The sequence below is a fragment of the Hemiscyllium ocellatum genome, chromosome 1 (genome assembly GCF_020745735.1).
Source record: "Hemiscyllium ocellatum isolate sHemOce1 chromosome 1, sHemOce1.pat.X.cur, whole genome shotgun sequence".
NCBI classification, from domain to species: domain Eukaryota; kingdom Metazoa; phylum Chordata; class Chondrichthyes; order Orectolobiformes; family Hemiscylliidae; genus Hemiscyllium; species Hemiscyllium ocellatum.
Window position 1 is genome coordinate 10,738,306 of NC_083401.1, and position 17,471 is coordinate 10,755,776.

The 17,471-nt window shown below is 44.1% G+C and overlaps 1 protein-coding gene across 1 annotated transcript in view; it reads right to left on the reverse strand.

The window, feature by feature from the left end:
- Positions 1–17,471, reverse strand: part of LOC132817603 (sideroflexin-5-like) — a 329,512-nt gene that overhangs the window by 196,431 nt on the left and 115,610 nt on the right. The window contains exons 5-6 of the mRNA XM_060828111.1: positions 16,273–16,327; positions 1,208–1,233 (exon numbers count right to left, since the gene is read on the reverse strand). Of these exons, the coding sequence (XP_060684094.1) occupies positions 1,208–1,233; positions 16,273–16,327 (81 nt within the window). The remainder of the gene's footprint in view (positions 1–1,207; positions 1,234–16,272; positions 16,328–17,471) is intronic.

Genomic DNA, 17,471 nt, shown 5'->3' on the forward strand with positions numbered 1-17,471 from the left:
AAGAGGCATCCAGGGATTGTGCATCAAATGGGCATTTTAGTTTCTTTGCATCTAAAAATATGAGGCTTAATGTCTATTTTATGGTCCACCTCCCTAAATGTTATTGTTTTCCTCTGATTGCAGCCACCAAGGATGGTGCTCAACTTAAGCCATAAAGGGATAATTTCTAACCTCCACCAGAAAAGGTAACAATACTTGCCTGATTACAAAGGTGGGCAGTGAAATAGTGCATTAAAAACATCTGTATCTGGCCATCGGTCACCCCATTTCTGCTCACTATCTTCTCAACCATTGTAGCTTAGGGTAGCTTTGATATACTCAATCATGGGGTATCAACCTTACATCATGAGCAAATAGCTAGGGCTGTATTCACAAGATTGCCAATAGGGCTGATCGTAGTCCCCACAGAATTGTGGGAATTCCAACATATATACTGACCTGTGAAAGTAGACCTGTGCTGGGCAGGAGTAGGTAATAACCAACTGATTTCTCAACTTGTTCATTGGGGAATGGGAGCTTGGTTTAACTGCTCAATTTCAAAGGGGAATTTGAGCATAGGATGAAGACTACTAAGGTGTTTGAGGAAATTCTCTGATGGAAGTATGGATTCAAATATAGTAAAAGTTTCATCGACAACTTGAAAGTATGCAAGGGATAGAAACTTAGTGGTCATTCTACTGAGAATACTTCTCATCCACACACAGTAGTGCTGAAACTGATAAATTCACATATATGATGAAAGTGACTAAGTCCTACATCCACACTGCCATGATATTGTGACCTAACAAAAATGCTAATGGCTTAGTGGTATGTTCATTTAAGACTAATATGTCAAAAAAGATGCTCTGCAGGAAGAAGGAATATGTCCACATATTGTTGGCGCAACACTGAGGGCTGAAGGGCCTGTTCTGCACTGTATTGTTCTATGTTCTATATCTCAGTGAAGAAAGTGTTCTGGTGACAGCCAATCCCAGCTGCGTTCTCATGAAAAAACCCCAACCAGAGTTGATCTGCCTCGAGTGCATTTAATCCGTTAACTCCAAGGTTGACAGTAAATAGTTCCTGATGCATCTCAAGAATGATGGATCATCGCAGTATGCATCGTGAATTGCAGATTTTATAGGTATACACAGTGAGAGCACACAAGTTGTCACTGACATAATAATTACATATGGCCTTTACCAAGATGATTCCTACAAATACTTACAATTGGGGTCCCAAAAGGAATGTAGCCTGTAAGGAAGGAATAAAAAGGCATTAATGCGTCTTTTTATTGTCTGTTTCTCATTTATTTATTCACTATTTATTTACTCATTACTCGTGGGCCATGGGCTTTGCTGACTGGGCCAACATTTATTACTTGTCCCTAGTTGTCCTTGGGAAGGTAGTGGTGAGCTGCTTCCTGGAACTGCTGAAGTACATGTGTTGTTGGTAAAGGAATTCCAGGATTTTGACCCAATAACACTGAAGGAATAGCAAAATATTCTAAGTCAGAATGGTGAATGGTTTGGAGGGGAACTTTCAGGTGCTGGTGTTTCTATGCATCAGCTGCCCTTGTGTTTCTAGATGGAAGTAGTCCTGGGTTTGGAAGGTGTTGTATAAGGATCTTTGGTGCAGTGCACCTTGTAGATGGTACAAATTGCTGGGACTGAATGTTGGTGCTTGGTCTGGATGGTGTCAAGCTTCTTGACTGTTGGTTGGGTTGCACATGTCCAGGCAAGTAGGGAGTATTGCATTACACCACTAAGTTATCGAGGAGAAAGTGAGGTCTGCAGATGCTGGAGATCAGAGCTGAAAATGTGTTGCTGGAAAAGCACAGCAGGTCAGGCAGCATCCAAGGAGCAGGAGATTCGACGTTTCGGGCATAAGCCCTTCATCAGGGTTTCTTGCCTGACCTGCTGCGCTTTTCCAGCAACACATTTTCACCACTAAGTTATGGACAGGCTTTCGTGACTCATGAGGCAAGTTACTTGCAGCAGGATTTCTAGCCTCTGACCTGTTTTTGTATTTATGTTGAAGAGCTGATGCTCGAATGTTGACTCTCCTGTTCCTCCGATGCTGCCTGACTTCCTGTGCTTTTCCAGCATCACACGTTTTGACTCTGATCTCCAGCATCTGCAGTCCTCACTTTCTCCTGTTTATATGGCTTGTTTAGGTAAGCTTCTGGTCAATGGTAATGTTGACCCTGTGATGTTGGTAGTGGGGAGTTCAATGATGGTAATGCCATTTCTTGCCAAGGGGTAGTGGTTAGATTCTTCTCTACCCAGGATCCTAGATTCCACTCTTTTGAAATACATTGGACAATAGCATGCTCTAAATCCTTGCACTCATCAAACATTTCAGTTTGTAACCTACTAATGTGTGCTGTATTTTCGCATTCATGCAGACATTGTTGCACTGATTTGCAGTGACCCGACTGTGCAGGCAGTGAGGACTGTTACATCATCTCAGCAGGAAATCAATCTTCCAACCTAACGTTACTGGACCATCAAATTTTAAATCCCGGATTTTGGCTTATTTATTTGTAAATTTTCTCACGTCTTAGCTAGGAAACATGGACCTCTTGTACTGATACACTTTTATTAGCATTCCAGTTCACTTGACGAAGTACACAGGTTATGTTTCACTATAGAAGCACACAAAAATGCACAGAGCTGAGCTCATCTATCATTGTTAATGCTGTTAATCAGAATTGCCCAAATATAAGTAAGTCTTTTCTGCCACCAGTATCACAAACAGTCCTTCCAGGTCAGAAGAAATAGGACCAGGAGGAGGTTGTTTGCCCCTTGAGCCTATATTCAATAGGAGCATGGCTGATCTGACACTTCTCACATCCACTTTCCTGCCTTTGCCCCATAACTCTTGAGTCCCCGACTGATCAAGAATCTAGGTATCTCAGCCTTAAATATATCTAAAGACTGCCCACAGCTCTCGATGGCAAGGAGTTCCAAAGACACAAACTTCTCTAAGAGAAGAAATCCCACCTTATCTCAGTCTTAAATCGGCACTCCTTCTACACATTACTGCTCCAGCTAAATTTATTACTGCTTCTGACTAAATGCCATGAGCTGAAAAACAATTTTATACTGACACCTGTAAATTGAGAATAATTGGGTACTGCTGGGGATTTCCTAAAGCAGATCCATGGGTTCCTGTTGTGACATTACAGCGAGCACTGTGGGCCTTTCGTCAATTCTATCAAACTTAATGCTGGTCTTGCTTACTGCCTTGAATTGGATTTTGTAGTGAGGTGTCCTAATATGCAACAGTCCATCTTCAAACTCCTCTCTCCAAAAAGAAAGGTCCCAGGAAAGTCATGGCTACTCACCTAAATACCCTAAGGCATGGAGAACAAAAGGAGGGTTACAATCTAGCAGGCCATAAGGTACGGATTATGTTTGTTTATTCTAAAATTACTTGACATAAATTGACACCCTGTGAGTCTTGAAGCTAAATGCCAAGAAGTGTCACGACTGAGATGATCATGAGAGTCTGAGAGCAGTCCTGTGCTATGAAAGTTATACTGACTCCCTTAAAGTGTAATTTGCCCATTATTTACATTAATTAAGTTTTACACAATATCATTTGTTGAAGGGTATCAAGTCTTCTGTATTGGAGCAGCGGATGTAAAAAATTGATCATGAGATCCTTAGACTTGTAATGTGGGCTGGAGTTTACACTTCACTGGTGATTTGAAAGTGAGAAGAGGGGTAGGCCTACCCTCCCAGGGGGGCTATCCTACCCTCCCAGACTGTTTGAAACTTTGAACACGGGGAATAGTCCCACGGCTGGCCTTCCTTTGGGCCTACTGAGGGCAATAACTAGTTAATCAATAGTCATTGAAGGGCTTAATCCTATTCCTACCAGTCAGTGATGAAGGAGGCCCCTGCCATAAGGGAAGCTCAGCAGCTTCAGCTGTGAGCTTCTGTTGGGAAAGCTGGAGGGGGGAGGTGGTTGGGGTGAGAATCTCCTGTTCAGGTTCCTTTAGGCTGCTTTAGACAACGCTCAAGGTCATCAGCTTTTTAACCTCCCACCTACCAATTACTCTAAGACCCCTAACTTCGCGGGGCCCTTTTGCATGGTGGGCCTATCTGTAATTCCATTAGTGGCCACAGCTCCTGGCTGATGCTGTTGGGAAAACAGAGCTGCCAACCAATCCAGACTTCTCACCTTACAGTAAGTAATGTTGTTCTCAGCACTAAATTGCAGTGGTATAAATTATTGGGACCATGTGTGGGCTTCTCCACAACTTTTTATATTGACCATGCCTCCCTGTAAGATCCAGCTTTGTGTTTCTGATGCCTAAACTGATGTGAGAGCATGATCATAGAATTCGTGGGAAACCATTTGGCCCTGCGTTACCTGTCTGCAAGTGCAGTTCAGTCTCAATCTTCTGCTCTTTTCCTATAGCCTTGCAATTTTCTTACCCCTTCAAATGTTTATTTAGTTCTCTTTTGAAAGGTACAATTAAATCTGCACCCAACATCCTTTCAGGCAATGCATTCTAGGTCCTCACTACTCATTGTGGAAAACAGATTTCTAAATGTTGATATTGGCAGTGCTGGCTAGATACAGTTCATTTCTTAGGCTTACTGAACTGTTTGTTCGTTCTGAATATTGTCTGAAAACTGTTCCTCATAGGTTTCCTTCCTGAAACTAATACGACTTGGCAAGCTGCTGTCTCATATTCAGCTTGGAACCATCAGTTAGTATGCGCAGTCTGTAAAACATGGGTTTACACAGACAATAGTTCTAACATTGGAGGTGCTACATTTTGCACATACTATATTACAGTGCCCAGACAATAAACTCTGGAACTGCCTCCCTAAACATACTCCAATAAGGGGCCTCCTCAAAACTACCTCCCTGGCCAATATTTTGGTTATCTGCTCAAATAGTTTCTTCAGTGATTGGTGTTGAATGTTGTAAGACAATGCCTTATGGGGCATCTTGAGACATTTTACAACATTAAAGGAAACTGATCAGGATTCTACCAGCTCATTATTATTGTTCTAGGAAGCAGGAATGTTGGCAAATGACATGCAAATATTTTTTGGTAGAAGGGGAGGGGTGGATAAAGTGGTTAAGAAGGCATACGGGATACTGGCCTTTATTAACTGAGGCATTAACAGAGGAGGAACACAACAGGCACCTAAACATTTTGAAGGATGCCCTCATAACAACAGGTTCTGATGCTCAATTCATTGATTGTCAGATCCGACGTGCCACAGCAAAAACTGCAACAACCTCCTCAGAACGCAGACAGAGGATACGACCGACAGAGTACCCTTCATCATCTAGTACTTCCCTGAAGCAGAGAGACTATGCCATGTTCTTTGCAGCCTTCAAAATGTCATTGATGATCCCTAAGCCTCCACTTCTCGCCTTCAAACAACCACCAAACCTTAAATAGATCATCATTCACAGCATACTACTCAGCCTTCAGGACAACATCAACCACAATACTGACAACCCTGCAATGGCAACCTCTGCAAGATATGTCAGATCATCAACATAGATACTACCAAAATTCTTTGGCCTCCAGGCAGGTTCCAGCAGACTGGAAGACAGTGAATGTCATGCTGCTGTTTAAAAAAAGGGTGTAGGCAAAAGGCCAGTTGGTTTCACATCTGCAGTTGGGAAAATGCTGGAGGTTATCATTAAAGAAGAAATAGTGAGACATCTGGATGGAAAGGGTTCCACCAGGCAGACGCAGCATGGATTCAGAAGGGAAGGTCATGTTTGACAAACTAACTGAAGTTCTTTGAGGATGAACAAGCTTGGTGGATGGAGGAGAACAGGTGAAAGTTGTATACTTGGATTTCTAGAAGCTGCATAAAATAAGGTGCCGCATAAAAGATTCATCCATAGGATATGAATGCATAGAGTTGTGGGGAATGTACTAGCATTGATAGAGGACTGGCTAACCAATAGAAAGCAGAGAGTTGGAATAAATGGGTGTTCTCTGGTTGGAGATCAGTGGTGAGTGGGATGCCACAGGGGTCAGTGTTGGGTCAGCAAGAGTTCATGACAAATGTAAATGTTTGGAAGAGGAGACCGAGTGTAACGTATCCAAATTTGATGATGAAAGTAAATTGTGTGGAAAGGCAAACTGTGCAGAGGATGTGAAGGGTCGGGCAGATGGAGTACAATGTTGGTAAATATGAGATTATCCACTTTGGAAGCAAAAATAGTCAATCAGTATTATTTGAACGGTGAAATTTTGCAGCATGCTGTTTAGCAGAGGGACATAGGAGTGCTCATACATGAATCGCTAAAAGTTGATTTGCAGGTACAACAGGTAATCAGGAAGGCAAACGGAATATTGGCTTTCATTGCTCGAGGGATTGAATTTAAGAGCTGGGAGGTTCTGCTGCAATTGTACAAGGTGTTGGTGAGGCCGCACCTGGAGTGTTGTGTACAGTTCTGGTCTCCTTACTTGGGGAAGGACATACTGGCTTTGGAGGTGGTGCAGAGGAGGTTCACCAGGTTGATTCTGGAGATGAAGGGGTTACCCTGTGAAGAGAGGTTGAGCTGCCTGGGACTGTACTTACTAGAATTTAGAAGAATGAGTGGGGATCTTATAGAAACATATAAAATTATGGACGGGATAGATAAGATAAAGGCAGGCAAGTTGTTTCCGCTGGTGGGTGAGACTAGGACAAGGGAACATGGCTGAAAATGTGTTGCTGGAAAAGAGCAGCAGGTCAGGCAGCATTCAAGGAACAGGAGATTCGATATTTTGGGCATAAGCCCTTCTTCAGGACAAAACGTCGAATCTCCTGTTCCTTGGATGCTGCCTGACCTGCTGCGCTTTTCCAGCAACACATTTTCAGCTCTGATCTCCAGCATCTGCAGACCTCACTTTCTCCTCAAGGGAACATGGCCTCAAGATTATAGGGAGTAGACTTAGGACAGAGATGAGGAAGAACTGCTTTTCCCAGAGAGTAGGGAATCTATGGAATTCTCTGCCCAAGGAAGCCGTAGAGGCAGCTTCATTAAATATATTCAAGACACTGTTGGATGGGTTTATGCATGGTAGAATAATTAAGGTTTATGGGGATAATGCAGGTAGAAGGAGCTGAGATGATGGATAGATCAGCCATGATCTTTATGAATGGCAGAGCAGCCTCAACAGGCCAAATGGCCAACTCCTGCTTCTATTACTATGAAATAACATATGGGAACACCACTTACCACGTACACGGCAGATACTTATGTGATTCGGCCAATATTATCTATCTCATATGTTGCAGGCAAGGACGCCCTGAGGCATGGTATAATGGTGAGACTATGCAGACGCTACAACAAAGGATGAACAGACACCGCGCAACAATTGCCAGTCAGGAATGTTCCCTCCCAGTTAGGGGACACTTCATCAGTCAAGGACATTCAGCTTCTGGTCTTCAGGTAAATGTCCTCGAAGACAGACTTCGAGATATACAACAACACAGAATTGTCAAGTACACTGAGGATGGCCTCAACCATGATCTTGGGTTCCTGTCACCTAACGTTACTGTTCTGTGTCTGTAAAACCATCCTTACTGCCCAGGTTTGACACCATCACCTTGATAAATTATGAACTCTCTACCTTAATTAGTTTAGACAGTTTTGGATTATTTATTACTTTGGTTAGACCCTCGGCATGACACTCTTATATCTATCATGTTACTCCAGTTATTTACACTGTCTCTAGCACCACTTTATTTTTAATCTTTTTGCAATTATCTCTCTGCCTCATTTAATCGGATTATAGATCATCCCTGCGCTTGTTATTCAGCTGTTGACACTTTACTCACACCGTCTAACACTGTTAGTCACATGCAGAGACTTATTATTGGTCATTTCACTCACACCAGTTTTATGATCTTTTGATCTCTCTGCCTATAAATTGTGTCTGTGTGCTGTTCTCTCTCACTTCGTCTGATGAATGGGCTGCACCCCAAAAGCTTGTGATTTCAAATAAACCTGCTGAACTATAACGTGGTGTCATGTGACTTCTGCATTAAAGAAGCATTTAGATGTCACTTGTGGTAATTAGGGGTGATATTAACCTGCATATAAGCTCATACTTAGGGTCTTTCGGCCCCACCATTCGATCATGGCTGTAATGTTCCTCAACTCCATTCTCCTGCCTTCTTCCCTAACCCTTGACCCCCTTACCAATCAATAACCGATCTATCTCTGTCTTAAACACACTCAATGACTTGGCCTCCACAGCCTTCTGTGGCAATGAGTTCCACAGATTCACCTGAAGAAATTCCTCAGTTCTAAAGGTTTGTCCCTCTATTCTGAGGTTATGCCTTCAGATCCTAGTCTCTTCTACTGTTGGAAACATCTTCTCCACATCCCCTCCATCCAGGCTTCTCAGTATTCTGTAAGCTTCACTCAGATTCCCCCTCATCTTTTTCAATTCCCTTGTGCCTCTCACATGACAAGCCCGTCATCTCTGGGATCATTCATGTGAATCACCTTGAGACACCCTCTAATGCCAGCATATCCTTCCTTAGATAGGGACCCAAAGCTACTCACAATATTCCATATGCTGTCTGATCAGAGTCTTATACAGCCTCACCAGGAGATCCCAATTCTTATATTCTGGCCCTTGCAAAATGAATGCAAACATTGCAAACAGGGGGATGGGATCCGGACTTGTAGTCCAGCAAGTAAGCTAGCTGTTTGTCAGGATGTCCAAGAATGTAGGGAGGCTATGGAGAAGGTAGCACTGACAGGGAACACTTGCAGACACAGAGATGGGCTCAAGTGCGTATACTTCAATGCAAGGAGTATCAGAAATAAGGTGGGTGAACTTAAGGCGTGGATCGGTACCTGGGACTAAGATGTTGTGGCCATCACGGAAACATGGATAGATGAGGGACAGGAATGGTTGTTGGAGGTTCCTGGTTACAGATGTTTCAGTAAGATTAGGGAGGGTGGTAAAAAAGGAGGGGGGGTGACATTGCTAATTAGAAATGGCATAACGGCTGCAGAAAGGAAGTTCGAGGGGGATCTGCCTTTGGAGGTAGTATGGGCTGAAGTCAGAAATAGGAAAGATGCAGTTACCTTGTTGGGTGTTTACTATGGGCCCCCCAATAGCAGCAGAGATGTGGAGAAACAGATTGGGAAACAGATTTTGGAAAGGTGCAGAAGCCACAGGGTCGTAGTCATGGGCGACTTCAACTTCCCAAATATTGATTGGAAGTTCTTTAGATCAAGTAGATTGGATGGGGTGGTGTTTGTGCAGTGTGTCCAGGAAGCTTTTCTAACTCACTATGTAGATTGTCCAACCAGAGGGGAGGCCATATTGGATTTGGTACTCGGTAATGAACCGGGACAAGTGATGGGCTTGTTAGTGGGTGAACATTTTGGTGATGGTGACCACAATTCTGTGACTTTCACCTTGGTTATGGAGAGAGATAGGTGCGCACAACAGGGTAGATTTTACAATTGGGGGAAGGGAAATTACGATGCTGTAAGACAGGATTTGAGGAGCATAAGTTGGGAGCATAGGCTGTCAGGGAAGGATGTGGTGGAAATGTGGAACTTTTTCAAGGAGCAGATACAACGTGTCCTTGATATGTATGTACCTATCAGGCAGGAAAGAAATGGTCGTGTGAGGGAGCCTTGGTTGACGAGGGAGGTTGAATGTCTAGTAAAGAGGAAGAAGGAGGCTTACATAAGGTTGAGGAAACAGGGTTCAGACAGAGCAGTGGAGGGATACAGGATAGCCAGAAGGGACCTGAAGAAAGGGATTAGGAGAGCTAAGAGAGGGCATGAAAAATCCTTGGCGGATAGGATCAAGGATAACCCCAAGGCATTTTATGCGTATGTGAGAAACATGAGAATGACGAGAACGAGGGTAAGTCCGATCAAGGACAGTAGTGGGAGATTGTGTATTGAGTCGGAAGAGATAGGAGAGGTCTTGAATGAGTACTTTTCTTCAGTATTTACGAACGAGAGGGACCGTATTGTTGAAGAGGAGAGTGTGAAACGGACTGGTAAGCTAGAAGAGATACTTGTTAGGAAGGAAGATGTGTTGGACATTTTGAACAACTTGAGGATAGACAAGTCCCCCGGGCCTGACGGGATATATCCTAGGATTATGTGGGAAGCAAGAGAGGAAATTGCAGTACCGTTGGCAATGATCTTTTTGTCTTCACTGTCAACGGGGGTGGTACCAGGGGACTGGAGAGTAGCGAATGTTGTGCCCCTGTTCAAAAAAGGGAATAGAGATAACCCCGGGAATTACAGGCCAGTTAGTCTTACTTCTGTGGTAGGCAAAGTAATGGAAAGGGTACTGAGGGATAGGATTTATGAGTATCTGGAAAGACACTGCTTGATTAGGGACAGCCAGCACGGATTTGTGAAGGGTAGGTCTTGCCTTACAAGTCTTATTGAATTCTTTGAGGAGGTGACCAAGCATGTGAATGAGGGTAGAGCAGTAGATGTAGTGTACATGGATTTTAGTAAGGCATTTGATAAGGTTCCCCATGGTAGGCTTATGCGGAAAGTCAGGAGGCATGGGATAGAGGGAAATTTGGCCAATTGGATAGAAAACTGGCTAACTGGTCGAAGTCAGAGAGTGGTGGTAGATGGTAAATATTCAGCCTGGAGCCCAGTTACAAGTGGAGTTCCGCAGGGATCAGTTCTGGGTCCTCTGTTTGTAATTTTTATTAATGACTTGGATGAGGGAGTCGAAGGGTGGGTCAGTAAATTTGCAGATGATACGAAGATTGGTGGAGTTGTGGACAGTGAGGAGGGCTGTTGTCGGCTGCAAAGGGACTTAGATATGATGCAGAGCTGGGCTGAGGAGTGGCAGATGGAGTTAAACCCTGCCAAGTGTGAGGTTGTCCATTTTGGAAGAACAAATAAGAATGCGGAATACAGGGTTAACGGTAGGGTTCTTAGTCAGGTGGAGGAACAGAGGGATCTTGGGGTCTATATACATAGATCTTTGAAAGTTGCCACTCAGGTGGATAGAGCTTGTAAGAAGGCCTATGGTGTATTAGCGTTCATTAGCAGAGGGATTGAATTCAAGAGTCGGGAAGTGATGTTGCAGTTGTACAGGACTTTGGTAAGGCCACATTTGGAGTACTGTGTGCAGTTCTGGTCGCCTCACTTTAGGAAAGATGTGAAAGCTTTGGAGAGGGTGCAGAGAAGATTTACCAGGATGTTGCCTGGAATGGAGAATAGGTCGTGCGAGGATAGGTTGAGAGTTCTCGGCCTTTTCTCGTTGGAATGGCGAAGGATGAAGGGTGACTTAATAGAGGTTTATAAGATGATCAGAGGAATAGATAGAGTAGACAGTCAGAAACTTTTTCCCCGGGTACAACAGACTGTTACAAGGGGACATAAATTTAAGGTGAAGGGTGGAAGGTATAGGGGAGATGTCAGGGGTGGATTCTTTACCCAGAGAGTGCGTGGAATGCGCTGCCCGTGGGAGTGGTAGAGTCAGAATCATTGGCGACCTTTAAGCGGCAATTGAATAGGTACATGGATGGGTGCTTAATCTAGGATAGATGTTCGGCACAACATCGTGGGCCGAAGGGCCTGTTCTGTACTGTATTGTTCTATGTTCTATCTATGTTCTATTGCATTTGCTTTCATAACTGATAAATGACCCTTCATGGTTTTTGTGTGAAGTCACTCTTGTGCTGGTTCCCTGATCCTGAGATTTAATTTATCCTGTTAAAAAAAAACTTACAAGGTATGAACCAAAGAAAAACTAGTGAAAAGCAACTCTTCCCCTCTGTACTGAACTTCCATGATACCCCCAAATTCTCCAAACTATATACCCACTTGGGCTGTGTCTCAGTCCAGATGTGATCTGCCCTTGTTGACTTGCACAGCCTGAACAGCTACATAGAGTCATAAATTCATCAAGATGTACAGCACAGAAGTAGACCGATCAGTCCAACTCGTCCATACTGACTGGATGTCATAGAGTCATAGAGATGTACAGCATGGAAAAAGACCTTTCGGTCCAACCCGTCCATGCCGACCAGCTCTCCCACCTGCCAGCACCCTGCCCATATCCCTCCAAACCCTTCCTATTCATATACTCATCCAAATGCCTCTTAAATATTGCAATTGTACCAGTCTCCACCAATTCCTCTGGCAGCTCATTCCATACACGTACCACCCTCTGCGTGAAAATGTTGCCCCTTAGGTCTCTTCTATATCTTTCCCCTCTCACCCTAAACCTATGCCCTCTAGTTCTGAACTCCCCGACCCCAGGGAAAAGACTTTGTCTATTTATCCTATCTATGCCTCTCATAATTTTGCAAACCTCTATAAGGTCACCCCTCAGCCTCCGACGCTCCAGAGAAAACAGCCTCAACTTGTTCAGCCTCTCCCTGTAGCTCAGATCCTCCAACCCTGGCAACATCCTTGTAAATCTTTTCTGAAGTCCCAACCTAATCTAGTCTCGCTTGCTGGCACCCTGTCCATATCCCTCCAAACCCTTCCTATTCATATACTCAACCAAATGACTTTTAAATGTTGCAATTGTACTAGTCACCATCACTTTGGCAGCTCATTCAATACACGCACGGTCTGTGTGAAAAAGTTGCCCCTTAGATCCCTTTTGTATCTTTCCCCTCTCACCCTAAATCTATGCCTTGTGGTTCTGGACTCCCCCCACCCCAGGGAAAATACTTTGTCTATTTATCCTAACCATGCCCCTTATGATTTCATAAACCTTTATAAGGCCACCTCTGCAGCCTCCAATGCTCCAGGGAAAACAGCCCCAGCCTATTCAGCCTCTCCCTGTAGCTCAAATCCTCCAATCCTGGCAACATCCTTGTAAATCTTTCCTGAACCCTTTCAAGTTTCACAACATCTTTCTGTAGGATGACAGCTTCTCCAATGTCTCCTCTTGCTTCACCTTCTGACTCCCTAAAGCCTATCCAACATCCCTAAAGCACAAGTCAGAGGTATGATGGAATATTCTCTACGGGTCTGGACAAGTGCAGCTCCAACAACACTCAAGAAGCTTGACACTATTCAGGACAAAGCAGCCCACTTAATTGGCACCACATCCACCAGCTTCACCATTAACTCCCTCGATGCACAGTGGCAACAGTGTGGATGATTATTTTTAAATTTAAGTTGTAACTCTCTGGAAGCATGGTTCAATGGTTCAACCGTAGGATGAAGTGATGCCCACACTCAGTTTTGACCTAGAACTGGGACTTTTACTCCTCGTATAATATCTAAATCTGTAACTCCACAAGTCATAAAGACTTAAAGAAGTCTTAAAAGGGACATTAACTCCCAAGTTCAGTGTGTATAAAGGGACAGTAACTCTCAGGACCTATGTGCTAAAGGGGAGAGCAACTCTAGGGCTTAGTGTGGTAAAAGGAACAATAATTCTTGGGGTTAGTGTGTTAAAAGGGTCAGTGGAGGTTGTTCACATCAGCCATGATGGTGCAACAAGCTCCAGTGATGATTGCTTACTTCCCCTTTGCAATGGGGGTAGTGGAGGGTCGAAACCTGATCAAATCAACCTGCTCACACAATTGTCATAGAGTCTTAGAGATGTACAGCACATGTATTTGGTCCAACTCATCCATGCTGACCAGATATCCTAACCTAATCTTGTCCCATTTGCCAACCCTTGGCCCATATCCCTCTAAACCTTTCCGATTCATATACCCATCCAGATGCCTTTTAAATGTTGTAATTGTACCAGCCTCCACCTCCTCTGGCAACTCATTCCATGCACACACTCCACTCCCTTAGGACCCTTTTAAAGTTTTCCCCTCTCAACCTAAACCTATGCCATATAATTCTGGACTCCCCGACCCCAGGGAAAAGATCTTGTCTATTTATCCTATCCATGCCCCTCATGGTTTTATAAACTTCTATAAAGTGACCCCTCAGCCTACGACGCTCCAGGGAAAATAGCCCCAGCCTGTTCAGCCTCTCTCTATAGCTCAAATCCTCCAACCATGGTAACATCCTTGTAAGTCTTTTCTGAACCCTTTCAAGTTTCACAATATCTTTCCAATAGGAAGGAGACCAGAACGGAATGCAATATTCCAAAAGTGACTGAACCAATATCCTGTACAGCCATAGCATGATCTCCCAGCTCCTATACTCAATGCTCTGACCAATAAAGGAAAGCATACCAAATACCTTCTTCACTATCCTATCTACCTGAGACTCCACTTTCAAGGAACTATGAACCTGCACTCAAAGGTCCCCTTGTTCAGCAACACTCCCTAGGACATTACCAGTAAGTGTATAAGTCCTGCTATGATTTGACTTTCCAAAATACAGCACCTCACATTTATCTAAATTAAACTCCATCTGCTATCCTCAGCCCTTGGACCCATCTGAACAAGATCCCAGTGTACTTTGAGGTAACTTTTTTTGTCGTCCACTACACCTCCACTTTTGGTGTCATCTGCAAACTTACTAACTACACCTCCTATGTTCACATCCAAATCATTTATATAAATGATGAAAAGCAGCAGACCCAGCACCGATCCATGAGGCACACCACTGGTCACAGGCCTCCAGTTTGAAAATCAACCCTCCACCACCACCCTCTGTCTTCTACCTTTGAGCCAGTTCAGTATCCAAATGGCTAATTCTCCGTGTATTCCATGAGCTCTAATTTTACTAACTAGTCTACCATGAGGAACCTTGTTGAACGCCTTACTGAAGTCCATATAGATCACTTCTGCCATTCTTCTCTCATCAATCCTCTTCATTACTTCTTCAAAAAACTCAATACAGTGAAGGAATGATTTTATTGTCATGTGTATTTTACAGTAAGAATACAATGAAATAGAGTGAAAAGCTTTCATTTGTCACCAGGATTCGGTGCCAATTTAAGTAATTTAAGAATACGAAAGAAACAGAAAGGTAGAGTTTAAAGACAGTCCATCAGCCCTGAACCAGCTCATTACCATCAATGATGCCTGCACAGCCATTCCAGGTCCACGATGGACCTACTCAAGTTCCACGCTGGGCCTACTCGAAATCTACCCTGGGCCCACTTGAGATCCATGCTGGACTCACTCAAGGTCCAAGCTGGGCCTACTCGAAGTCTGCGCTAGACCTACTCAAGGTCCTCACTGGGCCCACTCAAGGTCCACGCTGGGCCTACTCAAGGTTCACGCTGGGCCCACATAAGGTCCACCCTGGGCCTACTCAAGGTTCAGGGCTGATAATGTGTTGCTGGAAAAGCGCAGCAGGTCAGGCAGCATCCAAGGAGCAGGAGATTCGAAGTTTCGGGCATAAGCCCTTCTTCAGGAATGAGGAAAGTGTGTCCAGCAGGCTAAGATAAAAGGTAGGGAGGAGGGACTTGGGGGAGGGGCGATGGAGATGCGATAGGTGGAAGGAGGTCAAGGTGAGGGTGATAGGCCGGAGTGGGGTGGGGGCGGAGAGGTCAGAAAGAAGATTGCAGGTTAGGAAGGCGGTGCTGAGTTCGAGGCAGGTTAGGAAGGTGGTGCTGAGTTCGAGGCAGGTTAGGAAGGCAATATTCTTCTTTTATCTTAGCCTGCTGGACACACTTACCTCATTCCTGAAGAAGGGCTTATGCCCGAAACCTCGAATCTCCTGCTCCTTGGATGCTGCCTGACCTGCTGCGCTTTTCCAGCAACACATTTTCAGCTCTTATCTCCAGCATCTGCAGTCCTCACTTTCTCTTACTCAAGGTCCACGCTGGCTTCACTCGAGGTCCACGCTGGGACCACTCAAGGTTGACGCTGGGCCCATCCGAAGTCCACACTGCGCCGACTTGAGGTCCATGTTCTGCCCGCTCGAGGTCCATGCTGGGCTCGCTCGAGGTCCATGCTGGGCTCACTCGAAGTCTGTGCTGGGCTCAATCGAGGTCTATGCTGGGCCCATTTGAGATTCACACTGAGCCTACTTGAGGTCCATGCTGGGCCTGCTCAAAGTCCACACCGGGCTCACTCGAGATCTGCACACATAGGCTCACTCAAGGCTGCACTGGGCTCTCGCCACCACTGATGCTGTCCCAGCTCAAACAAGAGAAAGAAAAACTAAAAGTAAGGAAAAGGCAAGTGGTCAGAGCAGATGACCTCCGGCTCAGAGCTCTACTCCGATGCCATCTTGACAGCACTGCTACCAGTAGACATGGAATGGAATATGGCCGAGTGAGAGTTGGAAGAGAGAAAAAATATGTTTAATGTCACAGAGTTGTAGCGGTGCTGAAGAAGGCCTATCAGCCCATCGTGTGAGAGGCAAGGACAGAAATATTTGCTACAAAATAAATGTAAAAACTAAATGTAAAAATACCCGACATCCTGAACGGCATCAAAATCTTCTCATTGGTGTCTGGATGCAAAATTGCCTGAAAACACAGAAAAAGGAAAAACAGTAAAGAAGTACACTTCATTAGTCTTTTGTTATGAATAGAAGACAATACAAGATTAGATGCTGTGGTGCAGTGAATTGGAAGACCACCTCATTGTATCTCAGAGCAACTGAATGTTGGCTTGTGGTCCGGCTTTCTGTCTAACAGTTAATGTAAATCACTCCAATGATGGGATGTCACCTTTCCTGATTTTCAGATAGCAATTGCTATTCAACACAGATGTAAGAGTTAAAATTAAGGTGGTAGTGAACCCCATTTCCCATCATGTTTAATCAGTCTGTTGATGCACACAAATTGATTACTCAATAATAGACAGTTCAGTAGAAATATAACCTTCAGAGGAATGAAGGGAAGAAACTACGCAGTTGTATAGATAATATTCCAGATGTCAGGTGGAATATAGTGTGCCAACTATGACTTTGATTCCTGGCTCATCAAGTTCTTCATTTCCAATGTGTGCTGCAGGAATAGACAATGCAAGAATTGCATGTTCTCTACAAGAGCTAAGAGCCCCTTTATTGCAACCGCCAAGGGCTGCCTAAATGCCACTTCAGCATTGACCCTGGGTTGAGTACTTACCATAACATCTTTGATACAAGATTACAAGAGTCTCATGATATGGAATCATGGCCTTGAAAGGGGGAAGTGGCTGGGTTAGGTGGTCAGTAGTGAAGGAAGTTGTTGCAGCTAACCTAGATCAATTTTAAAGAGCATTCCCATATTGGTATTTTGATTCATTCTTGGGATTTGGGTGCAAAGGTTGGTATTTATTCCCATTCCATTGCTGCCCCGTGCACAACTGAGTGGGTTGACCAACCATTTCATTGGGTAACCAAGATTCAACATGCAAGTGGAGTCACAGAGAGCCATACAGTTCAAGGACAGCAGGGTTCCTTCACAAAAAGATAGTTGTAAATCCATGGATATTTTACAACAGTCTATCAGTCTTATCAGCATTTTTATTTGTTCTTATTTCCACACTTTTCAAATTATTTCAAATTCCTAACTATTGTGATGGGATCTGAGCTCATATTATTATGGATTATTAATCCAATGATGTAATGACCACTAAACACAGAAGCAGAGTTCAAGTTCAGGACAGACTTCCTTTCTCAGTTGC